The 24,477-nt window shown below is 37.2% G+C and overlaps 1 protein-coding gene across 3 annotated transcripts in view; it reads left to right on the top strand.

Moving 5' to 3' along the window:
- The window catches only part of PKIB (cAMP-dependent protein kinase inhibitor beta), a 61,185-nt gene extending 40,843 nt beyond the window's left edge, over positions 1-20,342 (top strand). For all 3 annotated transcript variants that reach the window (XM_085318403.1, XM_085318414.1, XM_085318408.1), the window contains exons 2-3: positions 14,519-14,693; positions 19,456-20,342. In XM_085318403.1, the coding sequence (XP_085174529.1) occupies positions 14,546-14,693; positions 19,456-19,541 (234 nt within the window). In that variant the 5' untranslated portion in view covers positions 14,519-14,545 and the 3' untranslated portion in view covers positions 19,542-20,342. The remainder of the gene's footprint in view (positions 1-14,518; positions 14,694-19,455) is intronic.
- The last annotated feature ends 4,135 nt before the right edge of the window (positions 20,343-24,477 follow it).

The raw sequence follows: 24,477 nt of genomic DNA on the forward strand, positions 1-24,477 counted from the left end.
AGAAAAGTCTTTCCCAAGGCTACTATAGTCAGGAGTTCTTTGAGAAAAAAATCATCATCTGAAGAAAAAAAAACACATTACCTTGAAATCACACCATCTGCTATTCTCCCACCTAGATTAATGGGAGGCTTCAAACCGAAATGCAGGGGGATCGGCTCAGCTCCAATGTTGAGTGGAGTTTAGAAGAGAAGAGAGGGAAGAGTATATCTATCTAAAAATATGCTTTCACTAGGAAAGCATGGCAACCATCATTCTTATTTTTGACCTTCAAAGATACAGATCTTAATGCAGAAGTAAATGCCAGTATATAAAATGAGTAAAATCTTTTGAGTACTATAACAATATTAACAGAATTCCCATAGATATGTAAGTGTAAATTAGGGTAATTTTCAGATTTTTATTTTGAAAAGCTCAGCTCAATACTTCTGCAACAAAAATTCCCATGGAATTTCCAATAAGTAATGCAATTTGCTCTTTATGTTTCTGAGAAAGATACATCTTTTAGAATATGTCCTCCAAAACTGCCTTTATGCTGATTCCAATCTGTCTAAAAGTAGAAATATCAGTTTACAAAAAGATCACTCACTGATAACATCTATCTATTTTCCTCCTTCTCTCCCTGTCTGTGCTTTATAAGACAAAATAGGGGAGAAAATCTACTTCTGAGGGATTTGCAAGAAAAAAAGAAGAGAGATTAATTTACATTGCTAGGTGTCAGGCTGTAATATGATTATGCTGGCAAAGCTAAAAATGGAAATGTTCAGAGCTCATAGAAATTTTAGAGGAGGTCATTAGCTCTGCAGATGGAAAAAAATTGTTTCTGAGCATTCAGCAGTTCCTCAACTAAACACGTTTTAACACAGGTATGCATGCTGGCCAAAGGCTGTGGAGGCTGCAAATCTTAAGAATAGCTTGCAATGCTAGTATTTCCAATTTAACATAAAATCTTATGGGTAACTATAGAGGCTACAAAAGACTTTGAAAAATAATTTTTAACCAACTCTAAATTGGTTCTTGTAGGAGCCTCAGCACTGAAGTGCCTTCAGCTAGTAAATTAAATGCCACACCCAATGCTTGTGATCAGCTCCCTCTCTCTGGGTTGCAGTGTTCGTCCTCTCCTCTTTCTGAGGGGGGGTTCAGGTGTGGTGCTCCCCAAGGGAAGTGCCTCTGCAGGGGTGGGTTGCTGTGGTCCAGCCTGTTGGGGTGGAAGAGGCAAAGAAAGAGGAGAGAAGGTGTTTGGCGTGGGATGGTAGGAAGAAGGGACGCAGGGCTGACACTGTATTCCTCTGAATCAGTGAAGGAGGAATTGATTTGGGAGGATTCCCACTTTCCTGCACAGCCTCTGTGGCTGYAAGTTTTTGACCATCTGGGCCGAAGTGCAAAATGAGAATGCAGAGGAACCCATCTGTGACAAGGCCAAGCAAGACCTGGGGTTTCCTGGCCTCCTAACACTTTAGGAAATACCTTGCTTGTTCTTTTTGCTGCGCCTTGTGAAAGAATTGCTGAATCTGATATGCCAAAATTAAAACCATCTCTGACTCAGAATATAGGAGATAGAACAGTTAAATTAAAAATAATAAAGGCAATGGAGTAGAAAGCTTATTGTTAAGCTTTTAAATCAGATAAATAAGTGCCTGTCAACTAATGTTGTTTGTAGGATAGGATATTAGTCCTCTTGTCAGYGACATAAAATGAGACTTGATTGTATTCTTACATTTCTTATATTCTGCTTTCCATCCCTTCACCTTTCCTGAAGCTTCAATAGCCCATGTAGATTAACAGAGTTAAACAGAAGTACTCTGCTTGATTGTATTCCAGCTAAAAAATAGCTTAAARGATTTTATTGTACTTGAATCAAGATATATTTATCAAAAACAAGTTTTTTTTTCTTTCCTCCTTTTCATTTTTTAGATGGTCCTATTTTCTCTAGTTGTTTTCACAGCCTTATTATAATTTGGGATAAATAAATATATTTTGGGGGCGTTCTTATTTAGAGCAGTTATTCAGGTGTTTTGATAGAAAGGCATGTTTACTGAAGGATCATTTACCCAAATGGAGAAGACTTTTTGAAAGTAACCTACATTAATTAGAACTAATTTTAATTGAATTAATTACAAATACATTAATTCAGCCACATGGAGATTATCTGACTGCCAGCCCAATACATGKCTTGGAAATGACTGTTTAGTTTGTATGGCTGTGCTTGGACAACAGGATATATTTGGAGGAAGGGATTTGCTTTTTACAGTTTGCCTTTTTTAGACAGTTCTTTTCCTCACTTGCCTAAAAAGCACAGGGAGACCATRAAATCTTTTCTTAAGTATATTTTACTAAAATTTTGACTGAAACACATCTATTTTACCAAAATATTCTGGAACTAAAGCTCTAAGATCAGAAGGCTGTTTAATGTTCTAGAGTAAGAGCACTGGAGGGTAATAGAGATGATTCATACTTTCATAAAATGGAAGGATATTGAAAGGTTAAAGAAATTAAACCAAATAAATCTGAGGCATAATTACACTGACTTGTTTAGGCTTAGAACTGGTATGATTTTTGCCTATTAGGCCTATTCTCTTGGGAAAAAAAAACACTCTGAGATGATATGAAAGTCAGGGAGGTTTATAAATCACTCTGGTCAATTGTATCGATTCAGGAAAGACACAGAGGAAACAAATAGAGTCATCTAAAAATAGGAAGGCAGGAGCAAGTAGAATATTGCAGTTAAACTCTTCACCTAAAGGATGAAATTCATCCAAAACAGTTACAAGGAAGAAGTTCTTAGTGTGAACCATGGCTAATCATAGAGCATACTTGTTTCCATCACTAGTCCTCAGGAGACTGCAGGTAGAAGGATTTTTTTTTTCTTTTATCTGAAATTCTGTTTCATCAGTGCTATGCAGTAGAGCAGGGTATATCAGGCTCATTCCCATAAAATTTAGGGATAGGGTGCTCTAATATTTGTGCTCCCATATTCTCTATTGTGTGGAAAATGTAGATAAGTTTTTCCCCCAATCTTGAAATTTTCTGGTAGATAAGTAAATCTGAGACTTGGCTCATTTTGGTCTTTTGTGTCTGCACATACACATAAATACTCTGAGATCTTTCAATAAAATTCAGTCATTTACTTACTGCTGCAGGCCAATAACCAAGGAACTGTACTGGCAGGTGTCTGATCCACCAAAGACAATTCTCATCTCCAGATCTGAGTGGGACAAATTTGACACAGTGGTCTGTAAAGAGTAAACACTCAGTGAAYGCTAAAGAGTACATTTCTAGTTCTATCTCCTTTCTTTATTATGAAATTTGAACAGAAGGAGCAAGCCTTTCAATTTTACATTAGTTCAAATGGGATTTACCTGTAATCTTTAAACATGTGCATAGCATTCACTCACAAGAGTGAAGCCCGTTCAGTTTGCTCATCTAGATAAAGTTAAGTACCTGTGCAACTGCAAGATCAAAACCTAAACTTATCCTATCAGGATATGTTTCAGTGAATTGTAATTGATTGATTTAATTTTCTTATTTGTAATTTAAAGTATTCTGCAGATATAATTGGGAAGCTTTGTGAATCAAGGTCATTATTTAAATTATAAGCCTCATGGAAAAGACATTTCTAAAATCTCAGGTATATTTTCTTAAGTGAGTCACCGTAGGATRAGGCAGATTTTTATATCTGTAATTTCATCAAAGTCAGTGAACAGGACTGCTACCAAGACTGAACAGGTATGCTTCAGGGAATATGAGGTGAGTGGAGTTGTATTAGAATAAATATGATGAATGTAGGAAAACAAAGTGAAAAATGATTAATTTGATATTGAAGAAATTTTGTTTATGAAGCAAAGGATGTGCTAAAATATAAATAAAATATATATGCAACACAGAGCAGAGGAAGAGGCTGAGGGATTTAGATTTAAAATATAATTTTAGAACACAATGCAGAAAAAGAGTAGAACATAAATTCCCCAAATGTAGCCTTTTGTTCTCCTTCTTTTTCATTTTTGTGAATGTTAAAGTCACTGAGATTTTCAGCACAGCTGTAGGAAACTTCAGTAACTCCTWAAGGGATGTTTCAGTGCACCACAGTAACTTGTGGTCCAGAGTTAGTTCCGTTTAGATCATATTAGAATTCACATGCCAAGTAGCTGTTTTGTGTTGGGGCTCACTTAGAAGTTGTCAKACTGCTGTGAAAATCCCAGTGAGAATCCCAGCTCATCTTTCCCTGAGAGCAACTGAGCCAAAATGATTTTGTAGAATTTCCAGCACCTGTGAGCCTAAAGACATAGTCAAGACAAGGGTTTTAGAGAGAGAAAATATCTTCTATTAGTAAAAAAATTCTATTAGTAGAAAAAGGTCATTTGAAAAAAATAGAGAAACTTTTGAATATACCAACTCTGCTCCATGTTGACATGACTTTATAGAATTATCCCACAATAGCTCACTTATATTTGAAAAATCAAAGGCCTTTTACTACCCTTGAGCTAATAAAATAATATTTTATTAACTAACTAAACATTTATTGAGTTGAACAAACACTATTTGCTTTCCAACATCCTATCCGCTGAATAATGCCAAACAAAGTATTTAGTTTTGAATTTCCAGAAATATTTGTGGATGAAGTACAAGAAGAATATTTCAGGAAACACAGATCTTTTTTGGGTTGGTAGAAGCAACTGAAGCAAGATACAGAATAAATAATTATGGAGGGTAATAATTATGCAGAGCTTCACAATGAAAGCAAAGATCTTGAGTTGGCTGAAACCATGGGAAACATATAAATTGAGGAAAGTTTGAGTGAAGTGTTGGGGGGATGGCTGCTGGATCTCCTAGCACTTATCAGACTGGTATTTGCCCTGAGTGAATAGGGTGGAATAGGCACTAGTTACAACAGTAAACCTAAATTTCAGTTACCTAAAATTGTCAACAGCTTTGCCTTTCAAGCTGGTTGTTATGGAAGCTAGTCAAATAATACAGACCTGAACAGCGTTTAGATTTAGAAACTCTCTTATGACAATGACATGCAGGCTTTGCTGTAGCTTGCTGTCCTAAAGAAAATAAAATTAGCCATGTACTTTGATTGTTCAGTGAGAGTTGAGGATTTATTTGACTTGGTTTTAAGTGCTGTATTCAGACCTGTATGAGTAACTAGTAATGAACTGTTAAATTTCACTTCAATTTTTTTTTCCCCTTAGAGTAGGTTGCTGTGAGTAATTCTTGGTCTACAGATAGCAATTTCTCTTTATGTATGTTTAGCACAATGAAGACAGAATACAGAAAYGAAAAATGTAAATACAAAGTTTTGTTCCAACTTAGAAGAATTAGTGTTCGGATCTGGTAACACTTTGAAGGTTCAGCAGACATGAAACAGCATAACAAGAGAGAGTATTCTCCCCTGTCTTAGGGCAAAGAAACACTAAAGGGGTGTGATTGCAAAACTGGCTAAACAGCACTATTGCCATATCACTGAGGTGCAATTGAACCTGAACAGGCAAAATGTCTCCATGCAGGAAGCAGTGCTCTCCAGGAGTGATTCAGGACAATCTGAGGTTGATGCTAGCACACTGTACATTCACCAGGGTGCATTAAACTTCATTTAAGCTAACATGAATCTGCTAAAAGAAATTTCCCTGAGTTTCATCACAAAAAAAGAGCTAAATTTAATTTTATATAATTTTTAAGTGCTAGTAAATCARTTAAATCAGTTTTTCATATTTTTGTTGTTGTTCTTCTAAAAGCTAAAAATACAGCTAAAATACAGGAGGAAGAATCATATAAATAAGGCATAAATAATATCTTAAAAATATAACTAAGGAACATTATATGGCATTGGCAAAGATAATAAAAGCAAAAGTCAGCTTTCATTTCCTTAACTAAAATAATAAAATGCTTCTGAGAGCTTTTCCTTGTTTCTAATTAAATGCTCGAACGTTTTGAAGGTTTACAGACTTAGTAAGGTGCCTGGTGCCATTCACCTGGGACTCCTGCTCACAGCCAGCGTGTTATCACCTAACGGCTAGTTGGAGAGTAGCACTACAGGAGCTGCTACTGTGTCTGTGAGCAAGATAGCCCTTTYGTCAAACCTCCCCCTCTAGGAGGCCTGCTGGAAGCCTGGTTATGAAGTAAACCAGGACTTCGCTCCCTGGAAGGAAGCTGCTGGCAGGGCAAATGCAAGGCATGTCTGCACAGGAGCTTGTATTGCACCTGCTTGTTCCTCTGAGGAGTCACACAATATCATTCCATAAGAGTCAGTGTACTCTCTGGCACAAAGGCTGTGTTCAGTTTAACAAGACTTGTGCTCACAAAACAAGTTATCCCCCTCCAAAAAAAAAAAAAAAAAAAAAAAAAAAAAAAAAAAAAAAAGTTGGTGTAGTAAACTCTCCTTGTATTTCTTGTGCAGACTCTTCAGGTTTTCTGTACGTGGGCATATTGTGATAGTTGCATACCTAATATTTAAGCAAGAAAATACCTATTTTACTGCTATTTAGATAGCTTGCTGCTAATCTGTAGGTTCTACTGGGAGAGGTCTGTAGTGCCCCATCACTCTGCCCATTCTCCAGCAGAGCTGGTCTCCTGAAATGCTCCTCAAACTTTACCATGCCTCTTCTTCCCTCCCTCCTACTTGCTGTCCAAATAAGCTCCTTGTTACATGGTTTCATTCCTCTGTCTCAGTAAGGTTCCAGAGGTCTCCTTTTTCCTGTATCTTTCTTTATCTGAGATAGACCCTCAATTTAAGATTAACTCAGTTAATCTTTCCTTCTCTCTGCCTACAAGCACAGTTAYAGGCCCCCTGTGCTTCTTTCTCCTCTGTGACCCTTACAATCCCTGRCTTGCAGTTCTTCAGGCCCACATGTTCCTGCCAGGTGCTCTTGGCAACTCATGCTCTTTTCTAGGAATTCTAGGAATTCCCAGGCAGATCTTGACTCCTAGGGACTCCCGGTCCATACTGGTGCACTCCAATTCCCTCTAGGTTTAGTGGAAATGTTTCTCAGTCATCTCGATAAGATTGCAAGGACACTAAGGCCTTCTCCATTAAGAGAATTTGGGTGCATATGTGTGTTCATTATGTGCGTAGGATTGTCCTATTCTTAGGTACATATCCTAAATTATAAATGAATCATCTCTCAGTTGCTTTTTATATTGCATTGCACAAAGTGCTTTCCTAGAGTACATTATGTGAATGGACCAAAACATGTCACAGGCTGTTTGCTATCTCAGCCTCTTCCAGTTGTTTTGAGCATTTTTCTTCCACAGAAAGAGCAAGATCCAAACTACTCTCAGGGTTTAATAAAGAATACAGTACTGATATAAGCATACCAGAATGCATAGCTATTTATTTATTTGTGTTTCAGGAAGTGTTCCTGGGATTCTGCAACAACATGTATCAAAGAAGAGAGAAAAAGTCTTTTGATTCTTGTTCAAAGAATTCACAGTACAGAGAAGAACAAAGAGATGGGAGAGAATGAAGTAAAGATATGGTGCATATATGACTATATGTCCTAACATAACAAAGCTAAGTAGTGCAGTAAGGATACTCACTTTCTTGTGTCCCTTTGACAATACAAATCTCATTAACAGAACTTAATTGCAACATTATAGTAACCAGAGCCTCTGGTAAATTAGCCAGTTAAAAAGGATGTCTGAATAATTCCTCTTCAAGCATGTTCCTGCAGGTGGGCAAGCCTCTCTCAGATATTAGGCTCGACATAAATTTTCATACAGGGCTTGGAAGGGTGGGTTCTGTGACTGAACTTAAAGCATACTGCATGTATGTGGGAACAGCAGATACTTACACACTTTACAATAGGAAGTGAAAACAGTATGAGAATGAATGACTATCTTATTCCATAGTAGGGGACGTGTTTAATTTCTTCCCAGTATAGCTGATGCATCAGACCTTTCTTGGTGCTGCATATGGCTGTTGGCTAAAGCTTATGGCTGTCATGGCTCTTGGTCAGCCTGAGACACTGCAATGCGACTTCCTTTCTTGGTATTGACTGGTATTGACTGGTATTGACTGGTGTTGACTGCTTTCAGTTAGTATCACTTCATTTATTACTTGCTGCAGATAACTTCAGATTCCGTTGTCACTATCATGACCTTTTCCTTTCTCTTCCTTCTTTTCTTTCGCAATAGGAAATCTGTACCATTACTAGGTACTATTATTAGTTTTATAATATTTTCTTACGTGAATCCGAGCACTGTACATACTGTATGTTACACTGTACATACTCATCATCAGACACAGCTCAGAGTAAACTTGTTTTATTCTATATAGGTTGAACCTGTATGAATAAACGTCTGCATATTATATGTGTGTTCTCCAGAAGTATAAAAGCAACATGACCAATAAGTTATGTAGTTTTTTTCTCTTCTCTTTCCCAAGAATATACACTGGTTTTATAGAAGTGATCAGAAAATTCAGCCAGAAAATTTAGAACTACCAGTATGAGGAAGAAAAAAGATTTGAATGGTATGTCACTGTTCCATCTCATTTCATCTATACAGAAAGTTGTTTTACATCAAACATACCTTGTAATGCTCATGTGGCATACTAGTTATCACCAGTCTTTCGGCCTGCAATGTATGTGAAAGTGCACACATGTTTTCCAGATATTGTAAAAAGGAGAAAATTAAAAAAATACATATATACATTTGAAGCAAAAGATGGCGATGTTTGTGATGGTCATTAATACTGAACAAAATTTATTCTTATTCTTGGACCACTCTTAAAGAAGAAAGGACAAGATTTAGCTAGAAATTCTATTGTACCAAGGAGCCAAAATGGTACCTTCCTGGTTTTATCCTACAGCTTTGCCAAACTTCCTGTGCCTCAAACTATTTAGCACCTGGGCAACATGATCAAGATCTTGGACTTGATTTAATGATTCTGAGATCTCCAAAGCAGGGAATAGAGGAATGATGTAGTCATGGTATCCCAAACTGACCACTAGGTCATGGGACTAAGTGATCAAAAGTACTGAAAATTGTGTATGAAAGTCATTTTTGCACCTCAGGATATTGTCTGATGTAAAAGGTAAAGTGGGTCATTTATCCAAGCAGAAGAACCAAATAAAACAGATGTCTTTCTAGCTGCATACACTGGGAAGAAACAAAAATGAAAACCTGTCCTACAACATACCAAACTTTTAAATATCACATGTTATATGTRCTGTAACATCCCAGACTGAGACAGAAGGTATGGAAGGAATCAGACATGCTTCTGCATTGTAGATTCACTGAGACAGGATATAATTTAGTTTCACTATATGGGAAAACAACTCATGAATTGCTGAGAGAACTTACAGTGGAGAGGCCATCTCYAGAGCTGTTGGAACGCCAAGTGATCTTTCTGGCATGAAAAAGTAGAAGGATCTTGTGTTCAACTTTAGTAATGTATTAAAAAAAAAGTTATTTTTTTTTTTCATGAGTACTTCTCTTTTTATTTTTGTTAGCTGTATTGCTTCTGCTTGGCAATTATGAAATGTGTGGTCCCTTATACTAAGTGCTGAACACAGCCAAAACTCCTGTATTTGATTACAGAGATGGTAAAGACCACTTGCATWTACTTCTTTGTGATTCCCAGCACCAGGCTTATGAGTATGTTATAAATTTTATTAATGTGTAAAACCACATAACAGCAATTTTTCACAAAAATTGTTGAGCAAGTGCCCAGCTTACTGTTAGTCATTATAGTAATTGCTGGAATGCAGTCCTTAAAAGCATGAATGTGTGTGACTTTTTCTCTTTYAAGTGATCCAGTACTGCTTCAGAAGAAAGCATAAGGATTACATTAACTCATATAGTGAGAATGTTATAATTCTAAGTGGCATCTTTAGGAAGAGGAAGCAAAACTATCAGGAGGTAGCTACAGCATAAGAGGATGTGAAAACATGGCAACTGCAAGGAGATGTGGTTTTCATCACAGTTGCACTGTGGGAAGCATCTCTCTCAATAAGTTTTCTGATTTTTTACTTGGAAACTCTTTTGAACCTGTAGGCTTTTGGAGGAAAAGGGCTTGAACGAAAACAAATTATAAAGTTATTTCTGAATAAAGTAACATGCTTTAATGAAATTGACAATACAGTAACAGACCATCAGGACACAAAATCAATCAGTCTGGCTCTGGACAGTCTTATTTTGCTGTTCTGCTTTTTCAGATGTTTGTGAGACATACTCATGATTTCCAGTTTGTTCTTACTAATGGGCCTTCAAAAGGAACTGTTTGAAAAGTATAACTTTCTTTGTAAGTGCAGATAGAGACTATTCATAAGACCTATAAGAAGTTTTTTGAAAGGACAGAAGTGTCTTGAGTGGCAAAGAGTGATGTGTTTGGTCTTTCAGTATTCTGTGCGGGGTGGAAGCAGTACCAGTGTCAGGAACCTCTTGACATTTCCTGAGGAAAAGTTTGTCCTTCCAAGCAGAACAGCAGCAGTATTTTGTCTCTGTATAAGATGGTAAAAAGATCAGAAGAAAAAATAGCTTTCACAAGTATGTACAGTGGTGATTTATCTACTTCCTAACAGATTGGGTAAGGGAGAGACAGCACTGACATTTAATGTGGATTGTGGCATCAGTTACAAATGAGAAGCATGAAGCATTTTTTTCTTGATTCTCAACAAAACCATCATGTTAGTTTCACAAAACTTATTTGTTCATTTCCTTTGTCATTTACTTTAAATAAATTTTCATCAGCTTTATGACTCATTTTCCCCCAAGAGGCTGACAAGGTGGCTATGYTGTTGACAAAAGAAGATACAAAGAATAATAAATTTGCTACCTCTGTTAAAAATGGTAGTTTACATGCCACTGTTTTGTCTGAGGACACTTCTTTAAATGTCACGTAGATACACTAATCAATTTTCATTTTTGCACAAACTCTTTCCTTTCCCCTTGTTGAACAAAATAGTCTATTGTGCTGTCCTTGGTCCAATAGCATTTTCAGGTGGTTGTATGAAAAGATTAGTTACTACTCCCCAACATCATTTAGCACCATGTAATGGCTTAGTAATGGGGTACAAAACTAGTCTGGTCCCATGGAATACCAACAGAGTATTATCTGGGATGCCTTTTATAATTTATCACACCAGTCAAAGTCATTGGTCTCTTGTTTCAGTAGGAGAGCTTTTCTGTCTTCCTGGTGCTGACCCTCTCCAAACTGCCTGCTTCCCTGCTCGATCCCATTTCTTACTCTCTCCTCTCTTGCCTTTGGGCTGCCTTTTTGCTACATAAAAAGAGACAGGGAAGCAGGGAATCTTCTGCTCGGGAAATCTGTCACTGCTCTTTTAGAACTATATACCATCACCAGACTGGTGAGCAGTGATGAGGGAGGAAAATGACAACAATAATTTGGGAAGTCGAGAGAGGCAACTGCATGCTGGCATTGGCAAGATGTAACTATCTTTCACTTACGTGAAATCAGTTCAGTGAAGCTGAAGGAGATGTTGCCAGCAGGAGGAAAAGTGGAGCTGGGAAAACAGATACTATGCACACTGTGATTATTATTTAGCCTGTAAGGAAGCATGACAAATGCTAGACATAAAACATGTAAGAAGATGCCAGYCTCAAAAAGATAGCTATTTCCTGACAGAAATGTTTTTTAAAAAAATTAAAGCTAGAAAACAAACAAAGAGTGGAGGAGCTCTACATCCTAACCTGGGTGGAGGCCTTAGAAAATACAATTGCAAGAGAGCACTGGAATGAGATTGAACAAAAYCCTTACATTAAAGAAATAAATGTGTTTTATATATAGTAAAGTAATGAGTTATTCTGAATATGGACTGCCATATGTTKGGGAGGATTAGTGTCAAAATGGACTTAAGTTTTTGATTTATAATGTCAATTCTAAGCCTACTTGAATAGGCCTTCTTCTTTCAAAYATTCATAGAGAACATCCTATATCCTCCCCCTTAAAAATTAGAAGTGTGCTAGCTCAGCAAGTAGTACTTAACTTTTGAGCTTAGTCCTCTCCTCAGCCTCAAATACCATAAGTGTAGTACTGAAAAGACAAAGATGAAAATGTAACTGCTACATATACAAAGGATGGTGTACTTTTATTATTTTTAGATAGTATATTTGACTTGTGGTTACCAGATTGATGGATAATGATAGGCTGATTTCCTGTCTGACAAATGTTCCAAAATTTGTCTCTACACAAATTTTTAATCAAATGTATAAATCAAAATTCAAGTACATGAAAGCATGTCAGACTGTGTCCTTCATTGTCTTCCAAAGTTGCCTAATATTATGCAATGAAGGGAGATTACATCAGGGAAGAAAGACGTGGGCTAAAAGGAAAAGGGTGGGATTTAAAATAAATGCACAAGGTCAGTGAGATAAAACTGTACTACAGAAAAAGGTAGTTTGTAGGGCAGATTTTCCCTTTGAGGCCTGAGATATCTCTGCTGAAGAGCAAAGAAGAAAAAAAAAAGTCCACAAAACAGATTTGAGAAAGTTTTTGGTGGGTTGTGATACKAAGGTCAGTTTGCTTCTGGTCAGTTCCAGAAGTACAGGAACTACAACAGCACAGGTATTTCAGCACTGCAAACAAATGTTAATAGCTTCACCAAGCAGAGAGAGACCCTATGCATTTTCTACKCTGTTCAGTAGTTCACAATCTTTTTACTTGGTCTTGTGTGCGTGTGGGGAACTATACTTAGAATGACTATAATAAATACAAAAACCCAYAAAAAACCATGAGACAGGGTCTGTAAATTTTTATTCATTCTCCTTACTTTTGGTATTTCCTGTCAAGTGCTGACCTCACCCATTTTAATGAATATATAATATAATGTTATGTCTAAACTAGAATTTCAATACTCCTAGCTTGTATATTTTTTCAGAAGTGTTTTCTGGAATGTCCATTTACAGTTTTTACAGTTCTACTGCTTGTGGAAAAGGTTCATTTTGACTTGACCTGACTGTTTTCATGTTAGCATGTCTGCTAAATCTCCAGGTCAGAACTTTCAGTTATTGACTTCAGTTAAAGAAAGGACTTTATTCACATGTTCAAGTCATCCTTCAGACTTGCAGATTTTATTCATGCTTTTGTTTCTTGTCAAGAGGTATTCATTTCTTTTATTACAATACATTTAGAGATAAAAAAAGATTTAAGAATATTTGTTTTGGTAGCTGGAATGAGAAAGTGGGAAGCAACTTTGATGGAGAAAAGAATGTTCTTTTTGATGGAAACACAAGGTCAGCATCAAATTGAAGCTCTGCCCCAATCTTCCTGAACATTCCTATAGTTGCCTCAGGTCTTCTAACCATGAAATGAGAGCATTAATATTTCTGTACCTTGGAAGAATTTTATAAAGATGATTGTATGACACTTTGTTTCATAAATGAAGAAAACTGGAATGATTGAGGCTTTCCTTAACATATCTTATTCTAAATATGGCCACTTGTCAATCAAAAGCTGATAGTCTATCAGATGAGTTTCCAACCCTGTCTGTGTCYCTTCCTTTGTAAAGCACTGACCACTTTTACACGAAGAGGCAGCACTCTGGTTCCCATCTTGCACACAGAACCATGCTCATGCAAGGCAATTAAATATTTTTTAATTAAGCAATTCATGTCTAATTATTAGAAATGACTCTGTTAACTATCAAAAATTATTATGTATAATTCTTCTATGACAGTCTTTTGTGATTCTTAATAATACAGTCACYAATTACAGTTTTCACAGACTATCCATGTAGCTTCACGTAGCTAAGTACTACCTCCTCCTGCTTCAGGTGTTCTCACTTCAGCTGGTGTCCTGGGGCGTGATCCTGCAAACACATCTATGCCTGATCCAAAGCCCATTTTAGTCTCCAGGAGTCTTACCATTCAGTTCAATGGGCTTTGAAACAGGCATTGAGTGATCACAGCATTGTTGGTTCTGTTATTAATTTTTTATTAAAAAAGTCACATGCACAAGATGAGGCTAAACTAAGCCAACAAGWTATTTCTGTAAGAGCAAAAGAAAGAAAATAATCTGCTATTTTCAGGATAAAGAAGTGTTGTGGAGATTTTTATTTGTAGTTATCTGAGATGTCCTTTTTGTATAATTTACTCCACCATGCAAGGCTATTGTTTCAGCCTAAACAAATAAAGAAAAAGTGTTGGTTCTCAGAGACCATATGATAAGATAGAGTTTCAGTTCTCATCCAAGTGATTATCTAGCACAAGCACTTAAAATGAGAGAGGAAGGGTCAGGTCAGAAAAAGACATACAAGTGGCTGGTAGAAAGGTCTGTGGCTGACTCTATTTACAGGTTTCTTGTAGGCAGAGAGCAGTTCATTGTGCTAGTCAGTGTTTGTGCTGGTGTGCAGATGGAAACATAATGAAACGCAGAGAGATTCTTTTTTTCTTTTTCTGGAGCAGAGACGAAGCTTTGACAGTCAGCATTGCAGCATGTGACATTTAGTAATAAAGGACCCACTGCATTGTGGAGCAGGTGATTAGCACCTCTCTTGAAGAAACACATCATGTTTTATTCCAGACTACAGCTATTTTCTTTTTATGTTTGTTCTATGTGCAGATGTTGCTATGAGGAAAGAAGTCAGCAATGACTGATGTGGAGCCTGTGGTCACAGATTTTGCAGCATCAGGAAGGGCAGGCCGCCGGAACGCCTTACCAGATATTCTGGGCTCTCCTGCTGGTGCTGGGACTTCAGACCTGCCGCACAAACTGGCAGAGCTCTCTGTTGCAGAAGGTAATGTCTGCACATTCATGAACCAAACGTTTTTATGCAGTCATCCTTTGCTTTCTCCTTAAGACTTACACAACTGAGCAGTTTTGTTGACAATACTAATATTTCTCTTTTCCATTTAGATTAAATTCAACATTCCAAAGCAGCTATCACTTGTATGTCTTAATGAGACAGGTAATTTTATCTCAGACTAAGTCTGCCATTTCCACCCTCAGATTCACTGTTGAGTAGGCTGCAGAACAGGTGTCTGGAACTGAATTCCAGTTCCACTGAACAAGAGACAGCAGTGCTACATTGCGGGGCAGCTTGTTAAATAGAGTCTTCTGTAYTAAGATTACTTAGCACAAGACAGCAAGCTACGTTGTTAATCTCATTACAGCTGTCATCTTAACTCAGATATATAAATTAGAGTTGCCTAGGGGCTGCTCTGACTTACACCGGCGGTAGGTGTAACATTGCCAGCTGAGAGCAGTGTCATACTTCACCTTGTCCAGGTCTTTCCATTAGTTAGATAAAGTGCTGTGATGATTAACTAAGTCTAATCTACATTAGCTTTACATTGAGTTCTTTTCACTTTCATGGGCATTTTTAGATATGACTCTGTCCACTGCTCAAACAAACTGGATCAAAAGAAAATCTGGTTTCTAATGCCTATGAAATGAGAGTTACAGACTGACCTTCATATGTGTTGCCTCCACTTTAGGTTCGGATTGAGAAATAACTTTTTATTCTCATGCCATCACTGTTGCTGCTATGATAAATGCACTGCAACTGATCCTCCCACTTCTGACATTAGGRATCATGTGAGAGCAGCRTAGGGGGAGGCAGAGTAGATGACCCAGGAATCCAGACTGGAAGTAGGTTATAGGAGGGATCCCCAGGCTGCAAAGGTGCATATTCTGTTCATATATGAGTCTGTTGCAGATCAGTTACTTGAAGCAATTACAGGACATTGAGTATAGCTTCCTAAGGAACCACAAATGTTGGGAGGGATTAYATATTACTTAGATTACAAGCTGTTCTTGCTTTCATCATTTCATTTATATTCATATCTCTGGGATTCTGTAACCCACAGCCATCATAGGCCCATCAAAGGGCTGCTGGCTATTGGAAGAGGGCAGGCAGCCCTCTCTCCCTTCCGGGAGTGAGAAGGGACTGASTCACCATCTGCTGGCTGGAACCTAAGAAAGAGAGGAAAATAAGAATCGGAATAGGTGCTGGAGGGAGACAATATTGTTGCAGAGAGAAAAGGCAAAGATTTAGGAAAGAAAGGGAGACAGAGGGAGTTAAAAAGTGAAAAAGGGAAAGACAATATGGAGGTCAGATATGCTCAGGTATGGGGCTGCAGAGCAGTAGTAAGGGGGACAGTGAGAATCTGGGAGAACAGGTGGGAAGGACAACAGGTGCTGTGTCAGAGTCCGTGCAAGGTAGTGCTCAGCCTTTGAGTGCAGATGCAGTGAAGCTGAGTTCAAACGTCTTGGCTTTGAGGAGAGATTCTCCCTACGAACTTGGAAAGTATATCCCTACCGATTTTCTCATTCTTGTGCATGTGACTGGAACACTGAAAATCCATTCCAAATTATAGAGAACCGCTTATATTTAATGTTTTCATTTCAAATATTATGTTTTTCAGTTTCTAAATAGCTCTTTCACATGGCACAGTTTGTACACAATGACCAAGGGTCAGATTCCAGCAGGAGAGAACTGTTTCCCTTCCCAAAAGGGGAGGTAGACTGGAATTGAGATTGTTATTAGTGTCAAGGACTGTGGAAGTAAAGCTTTTAAATTAACCACTCCAACCCACTGAAATATTCATTGCTGTATTACATATAACTAACCTTTGTATTGTTTAAAGCAGTGAACCTTGAGGGGAACGCACATAACCATGTTAAACAAAGCATAACAGATAAAGCAGCTGTTGATAAGTTCTTCATGTTTGTTTCATTTTGGCCTCTGGAAAGTTTAGTTGAAAACAAAATAGTTTTCAACGCATGGAAAATTTCTGTCTTCAATCTTTCCCTCCCCTAGATAAAAATAAACATGAAAGAGTGGAAGTCTTGTTAAAAGAAATGTTACAACACAGCATTAAATATGTACTTAGCCTTCCAGACAGAATAACCCTCCGTTCCTGGTGCCCATTCAATGCATTATGCAGAAGAAATAAAACACAGCTACAATAGTTTTAGCAATATGTACTGTTTTTTTTTTTTTTTTTTTTTTTGTTACAAACACAAAGACCAGCAATGGATTTGAAGAACAAATAAGAGCTTTGAATTATCCTTTGCATTTGTCAATGCCATGTAGTTATGCCAGAGCATATCTGGAAGGAGGAGTTTCTGTTATCAGCAATTCGCAGTAGTGATAATAGGAAGTGAATACAGGATACAGGTCAGCCAACTGGGACNTTTTTTTTTTTTTTTTTTTTTTTACAAATACAAAGACCAGCACTGGATTTGAAGAACAAATAAGAGCATGGAATTATCCTTTGCTTTTGTCACTGACATGTAGCTGTACCAGAGCATATCTGGAAGGAGGAGTTTCTGTTATCAGCAATTCGCAGTAGTGATAATAGGAAGTGAATACAGGATACAGGTCAGCCAACTGGGACTATAGGGCACTACTCAGGTGCTTTTTCTGTTTGAGAATTGTGAATTCCGCAAGTATCAAATGAGGATCATAGTCCCATTTTGTTATAAGTTAAATTTTCAAYGAGACAGCAACCAAGACTTCAACAAAATGGAAAGAAAGTTTAGAGATTCAAATACTGTGCCTGAGAAAGAGTTTGTGAAATATTGTGGTTTTAACAGGCAACAGTTTTGCCTGTTCATGGTTGTAACAATAAGTTGTTTTAGGAAAAAAAAAAAAAAAAAAGGAAAGTTGTTTCCAGCTCAGACCAAAGAGGTTGGATAAATGAGAAAAGTGCAGGGAGAATGAAACTTTCTCCCTTGTTTTTTCCTACTCTCAAAGACTTAGTTAAGGTTGTGGGAAGTGATGTGGAGTATTCTCTCTATCTTGGTTCAGACTTAACTAATGCTCATTGGATCATACATTTCCTTTCTTGTTGAGATGTCACTGTACTAAAGAAGGGCTAGGAACAGGATGTGCTAATATCTTTTGTCTGGCATAAAAGAGGAGACTTTGCATATATTCTTTATGAATATACACAGATTTTAGTGGTGTGATATAAATTGCTGTGTACTATAAAAGTCATACCAAATTAATGTTCTCATTGTGAGGTACCAGAGAGATTTTGGCACCAGCTATTTATCTTAGAGCCTAAATCCAAAATTAAGATCTTCTGTGTCCTGTCAGCCTCTGCTGATGCTTAAGTTTTGTAGGCCTGAGACTTTCCAAATGTGATCCTATGGGATGCCATAATGGAGCAACACTGAACAATTTTCTGGTACCAGTGGTGATCGGAAGGTTACAGAGAAGTCTGTAGGAAGTCTGGCAGTAAAGAAGTTATACTGGCATCCCACATTGGGTAATCCACTGCACAGGGCTGTTCTACTGGTAAATTCTATTGTTGCCTGAATTTTTCTAAATGACTAAAACTTTCTAGATCTTGATACACTCAGCAGCTTGGCACCTTTTGCACCCATATGTACTATCAAGTATGAAATTACATTTCCTCTAACAAACTATGTTTTCTTCTATCCTGTCTGCAAGGCTCCACTTGTATTAGACATCCAACCCCACACAGAGCCAGCCAAGAGAGAAGATTGCTCTATCTCCCTTTCCCCAAAAGAGCAGTGCTGCCTAATTTTGAAGGCTGTCAAATAACTCAGCTCTTAATTTCCACCAGTTTCAAAGGACTCTGAAGGCTCCAAACCTCTATGGAGGCTTGCAACATAAAGCTGTTATTGCTGAGAGCTTTATCTGATGAATTGTGAGCAGTGATATATATTTGCTATGGTATGYAGAGACCAAAATATATAACTCTTTTGCCTGTTCATGATACTTTATGGCAAGTCTCTGGGGAAAAGTGTTGAAAATCTACCCCTTAGAGCATGAATATTAAGGTGGGTAAGACCTGGAAGACAGCACAACTGGATATACTGAGCAAACTTCCTTGTCACCAAAAGCCACAGACTGTCACACTCGGGTACACAAACTGTTTTGATAGCACTGGTAATGCCATATGGGACTTGAAGATAGTGTGAAAACAATTAGGCTTTGTAAGAAAAACAAGGCAAAGCTCTCATTTCTCAGTGGGAGAACTTGAGCATCAAAAGTGACAGAGTGGAACTCTATTTATCTGAGGACCACTCATGCCAGGGTGCTTTCACTTACTAGTCCTGTAAACATTCCAGTCCAATCTATGGAAGAGTGAACTTCCAAATCAGAGGAGCAAAAAAACCTTCAACTTGTTAAGGCAAGGCATTTTATAGCAAAGAAGGCCTGTCAGATAATAACTGGCATCTTCACATGCTGTAATGTTATCTACCTGAAACAAAGCCATGCTCAGAAGTGACTTTGAAAATGACCCAGAAAAAGAATAATAATAAAAAGTTACCTCCAATTCGATTCTTACAACCAAATGCACATTGATTAGTATGTGCGAGGAGCAGGCAAATCAGCACCAATAGGAAATTGTTTTTGTAAGATGCCAACCCAAGTTCTTTATCTTTTGGCTTAATCTTTCTAAAGCACCTATCAGTGTGGTAATAAAGAGCCAATCCAAACAGTAAACTCAAATATTTGGCTGCAATAAAAATGAGARAATGTGTGAATATATATATATATTCTATTCTGTCTTTTTTAGATGAAAGAGCAGAGGATGGAGAAGTATCATCATCCAAAGCCTCACTGGAAAGTCAAGATTCAGGAGGAAAAAACAGTGATTCCTAACACCTAAGGACTGCTGAATTAATGAAACCCATCAACAGACTTTCTAGAGTTTCCCTGTGTCACCAGTTCTGAAGTGTGGTAACAACTATAGCAACACACAACATTTTACAGTACAATTGTACCTAGATGACATTAACACAAAACTAATGCTTTTTCTACAGTAGTCCATCAAAAACTATGTTCTACAAATCTAAATGAGATGAGAACTAAAGAATGTATCTGTTGTCCTGGGTTTTTTAATAGTTGTAGTATTCATCCTAACCAATSTTCTTCTGCAGTTTCAGCGAGTATAGTTAGCAGATGTACCAAGTAATGACTGCTTCAAAATAAAATATCTATTTCTTAATTTTCCAAAATGACTTATTTCTCTCTAACACATAGGCATATTCACTCTTCACCTTAAGATGATTTAAGTATGTATTAGATTGTAAACATCCATCTGCAATTTATTTCCAGAGATTTTTGTTCTCTTTAGGGATATATAGATAGAAGACAGAAATAGAAAAAAAAGGAAAAAAGAAAAAAAGAAAAAAAAATTATCTCCTCCTGCTGATTCCAAAAGTTTTGTATTACTACATAATACACCAGTGTTGTTTTTTAAACTCTTGCATTTATTTGATTATGGCACACCATCTCAGTTCTCCCACTCCTACCAGTCTTGCTGCTTCTGTCTTTTATATTCTCAAGCCTAATATTGTAGCTGTTCATGTGTATCTAAAATAAAATAGACACATTTGTAAGCGATTAAAACTGTTAAATCTCATTGTGGAAAATAAATAGCTATCCTTTTTTCTGCCTTCCTTTGAATCTTTTATGTCTCTCCTTTATGACAAGAAAATACTCAAAACCCTACAGTTTATACCATTTTTATTTCACCTTGTTTTTGGCTTATTGTTCGCTGGAGATGTTTCAATCGTGATTTTTACAAAGACATTTTTAAACAAAGAGCTTTTCCCTCTACTAAAGGCCTTGATTTGTTATGGAGGTCATGCTGCTGAAAATACTCAGCATTCATCCCTTTGTTGCAGGAGACCTAAGATTCAGGTATAGACCTACACCTTTACTGCAGTCTGGGGCAGCAGCTTCCTGAAACCTAATCAATATTGACAGTAGGTTCCTTTCATTTGACCACCCAGTCTCTCCACTGGATTGCAGAGATGGAGGAAGCATCTGTGATAGGTACATTCCATATCCCACCTGTAGTCCATCTGTAAAGAACTTGTGTATTTACAGCTGGCAGAGAGCTTGTAAGAGGCCTCTCTGCACAGCCACCATTCATACTATGCATTTACGTGTGGGCTGTCTTTGTGGACCACTTAGTAAAGGATAGATTTCATCCAACTGAACAGGCCATCAATTCCCTCCTCTTATCTTTATTCATTCAACAAGTGCAACATCCTAGATTTAAGTTTAAAAAAGTCGAATAGCCTACTCCACTGGAACAAAAAAGGTGGCCTAGGATGCCTGAGAGACTGAACTAACTGGCACAGGAGGACCGGAGTTGAAAACCACGGTGGAGAAGGRTTTAGAGTGTCTGTGCTAAACACTCTTGTTGTGGGTTCCAGTCCCATTGTCAGGCCTTTATTGCACCTTGGTAGTTAAATTTAAGCAGTTAATATGATCCCATGGAAATACAGTAGTTGAATATTACTGAAACAGAATTCCTTATACGCTTTAAGTGGTGCCTATGCTAAAGTGCTCTTCTGGGTTATGGCATATAATGAAATCTCCTAARTTGAAGCACTGGGTATATTTATAATCTTATAATCTATTGACACTGAAATTTAGGTTATAGGAATTGGTACTTAAACAAATATTTTGACTAGCCTAAAACACTTTGAAGTTGTTTTCTATTAAAATCCCAATCATGTGAACCAGTTGGATTTAGCAAATTATTCATGTACTAAACTGTGTATAAAAATCATTCCACAGTGATACACGTATGGAGTTAACTGTTCACAGACTTAGAGCTTAGAACCTTAATCAGGGTGCTCAGTACTCTGCAAAAAATAGTACTTACTTTGTACTTGAGCTGTATGAACATGTCTTTGAGAAAAAATTGCACAGAAAGAATATTAAGAGTGAATTCGGAAAGCTGCACAGGGAGTAGAAACAAACAGGAAGGTTTTAAATGCAACTCAATTCAAAGCAGGATGAACATATTTGATCTATATAATATGTTGTGATTGCAAATAATTGCTTCCATCAGTTCTCTTTTGCCCATGTATGATGTGGTTGCAGAATAACCAAGTTACAGATGCAGAAATACTCCTTTTTTGGTATATGCATGAATAGTTTGTGTCTAGCAGAGATTATTAGCCTAGGCTGCATGAGAGCACTCTTTGGTACTTCAGATATAGAAGATAAATWGCTACTTATAACTAGGATTTCAGCCTAGCCATAAGGCTAGAAATTGAGCCTTCCCAGTTCTGAGCCAGCTGTGTATTTCTGGCCAGTATACTCAGAACCACAAACACTGGTTGGTGTGAAAGACATTGTACAGTATAAAATTTGGTCCAGAAGGTTTTATTAGTTCTGGTTTGTCCTTGACGCAGACAGGCAGGAGTTAGCTAGCTCCTTTGGAGCTCTTTGGGGGTCTCTATGCCATGCTTTCCAGTAGTCTGAGGTTTGGGAATTTACTGGTTTAAGCAAAGCAAAAGCTTGGGCCAACCTAGTTTATTTTCTTGTTATATATTGAAGATAGATAACAATTCCTGCTGAACTTTGGCTGAGTCTGTAAACAGCCAGTTCAGTTCTTCTGTACATGTTTTCCACTGAGCAAGTTTATCCATTTTTTTAACATTATCCAGGATATACCTGTATTATGGCCCTGAATCAGCAGAATATTTAAAAATATGCTTAACTTGAAATGCAGACTAGTCTTGCTGAAGTCAATAGGACTCCTCAGGGTCTAAAATTGGGTACATACTTAATTACCTTGATAAATAGAGCAGCAAATGTCCACTATGGCTAATCTGGTATTATAATGCATTAATCCATTCTAGCAAGTGTGACATCTTCTTCATCAGCATATGACACTATTCTGGCCATCTGTAGAGCAAAAAAAAAATATTTTAGTATCAATAAAAAAGGTAACTTTGCTGTCTTCAAATATTGGAACTTAATGAAGAAATTTATTAATTCTCAGCAATTCTGCATATTAAAAAGAAAAGCAGGAAAAAAAATATGTAAATTCCTTATGCATACAAAATAATTTGACCATATAGAAAATTGTTCTCGAACTTTTTCCAATGTCATTAAAAGAGTAATTTTCTTTGGGTCAGCCCTTCATCAGAGGATCCATATAAGAGATAGATAAAAATGCTAAGACAAGTCTTTTGTTGTTAAAAATTAAGAAAGTTCACTTTATTTTCTGAAAGACAATAAAGACACAATTAGATTTTGGGGTGAAGGATGGATTATTAGCATGTCCAAATTTAGAAAGATTAAGATGAGTAATTAATTTTAAAAATCGAGTTTATTTGTCATGATTACTCAAATAACTATATCCATCTGTGCTGTATGCTATCATATTGCATAGACTGAGCCTAAAAAAGAGGTGTTGGATGAAATGGGTGACAAAGCATTTGCAATTTGCATGATGGTTTATTTTAAAAGATTCCCAAATCATGGATATTACTGCTATCTATAGGCCAGATGCAAATGCTATTGAAGGCAAARTTTATTTCACAGTAAGTATAGTGTGATTTTTTGTTTTTAATTTGGGCATTACTAAATGTACAGAAAACACAGCCAACTCAGGAGGCCCCTGGGCACAAACGTTTGAAGGCAAAGAGACTACTCAGTGGGAACATTAAGTATGTTTGTATTGTCTAAGACATGATATTTGCAGATTTGGACCTATGGTCTGACCTATACTGGCCACTCTCGTGGAGCTTTCATCTCTAAGTCGTAACAGAGCGATAATAATATTAACCATACTGTTTACATACATAATATGTTTACAAATTGGGTCTAGCAGAAAAAAAGATTATGTGGACAGAAAGTTCTTCATGTTTACCATACAGTCCAGTAAATATTGAAATACACTTTAAAAGAAATCGGTATCTTTACACTAATTTCATGGATGCTAGTAATAAATATATGATAATAAATGACAGATCATGTACCATCCACAGATGTACCACCCATTTCAGCATTTGGGGTCCATAGTTTATATAGAGACCATTTATTTAAATAGTATTTGGCTACTGTTGTGTAAGAATCATGTATCAAACTATTACCGATAGTTTTGTTGTTTTCAGTTTTTACTTCAGCATATTTACAACTGTGTCATGATCATAACCTACTGTCTGACACCAGAGACASGGAATGATATATCCTTCTTCATCACTCCTATATATTGAGAAGTCACACAGTTATGACATATCTAATAAATATGATAATCGAAGTAATAACCTCCAGTGCATTAGTTAGAAACAACACAGCCGTCACTAGAAGATGTTTAAATCATACTTTGCCGTCATGTATTCCAAATATCATTCATGTATCACACACAGAAAGAAGAGTATTGCAAGATTTAGCAAATTATCTAGGATTGCTTTACCGTATCAGCTGCTGCTCTGTGTGTGGCAAAACCCCTTAAAAGGAATTAAAAATAAGTGTCAGAAAATTCTGCACAGATCTCCATCGGTTTGGCATAGGCCGTATTTGGGGAGCACGAACTGCAGAGCTACTGCGGAGCAGGTGCATTCCCCCGGGTCCGCACAGCGCTCCGGGGCCGCACAGGCCACCAGGGATAGGGTTACTTGCTCTAAAGCAGCTTGGGTAGGAATACCAAGGGTTTAACTGTCCTGCCATCTAGTGGGAGCCTCAGCCTGTCAGGAAGCTCATTCAAAAGCGCAGAGGGAGTCAGTTGGTTAAGACATCTCAACTGCCTGAGAGTGAAAATATAATATATATATATATATATATA

This window comes from Rhea americana, unplaced genomic scaffold (assembly GCF_003343005.1).
Source record: "Rhea americana isolate MKP2758 unplaced genomic scaffold, rheAme1 scaffold_117, whole genome shotgun sequence".
NCBI lineage: Eukaryota > Metazoa > Chordata > Aves > Rheiformes > Rheidae > Rhea > Rhea americana.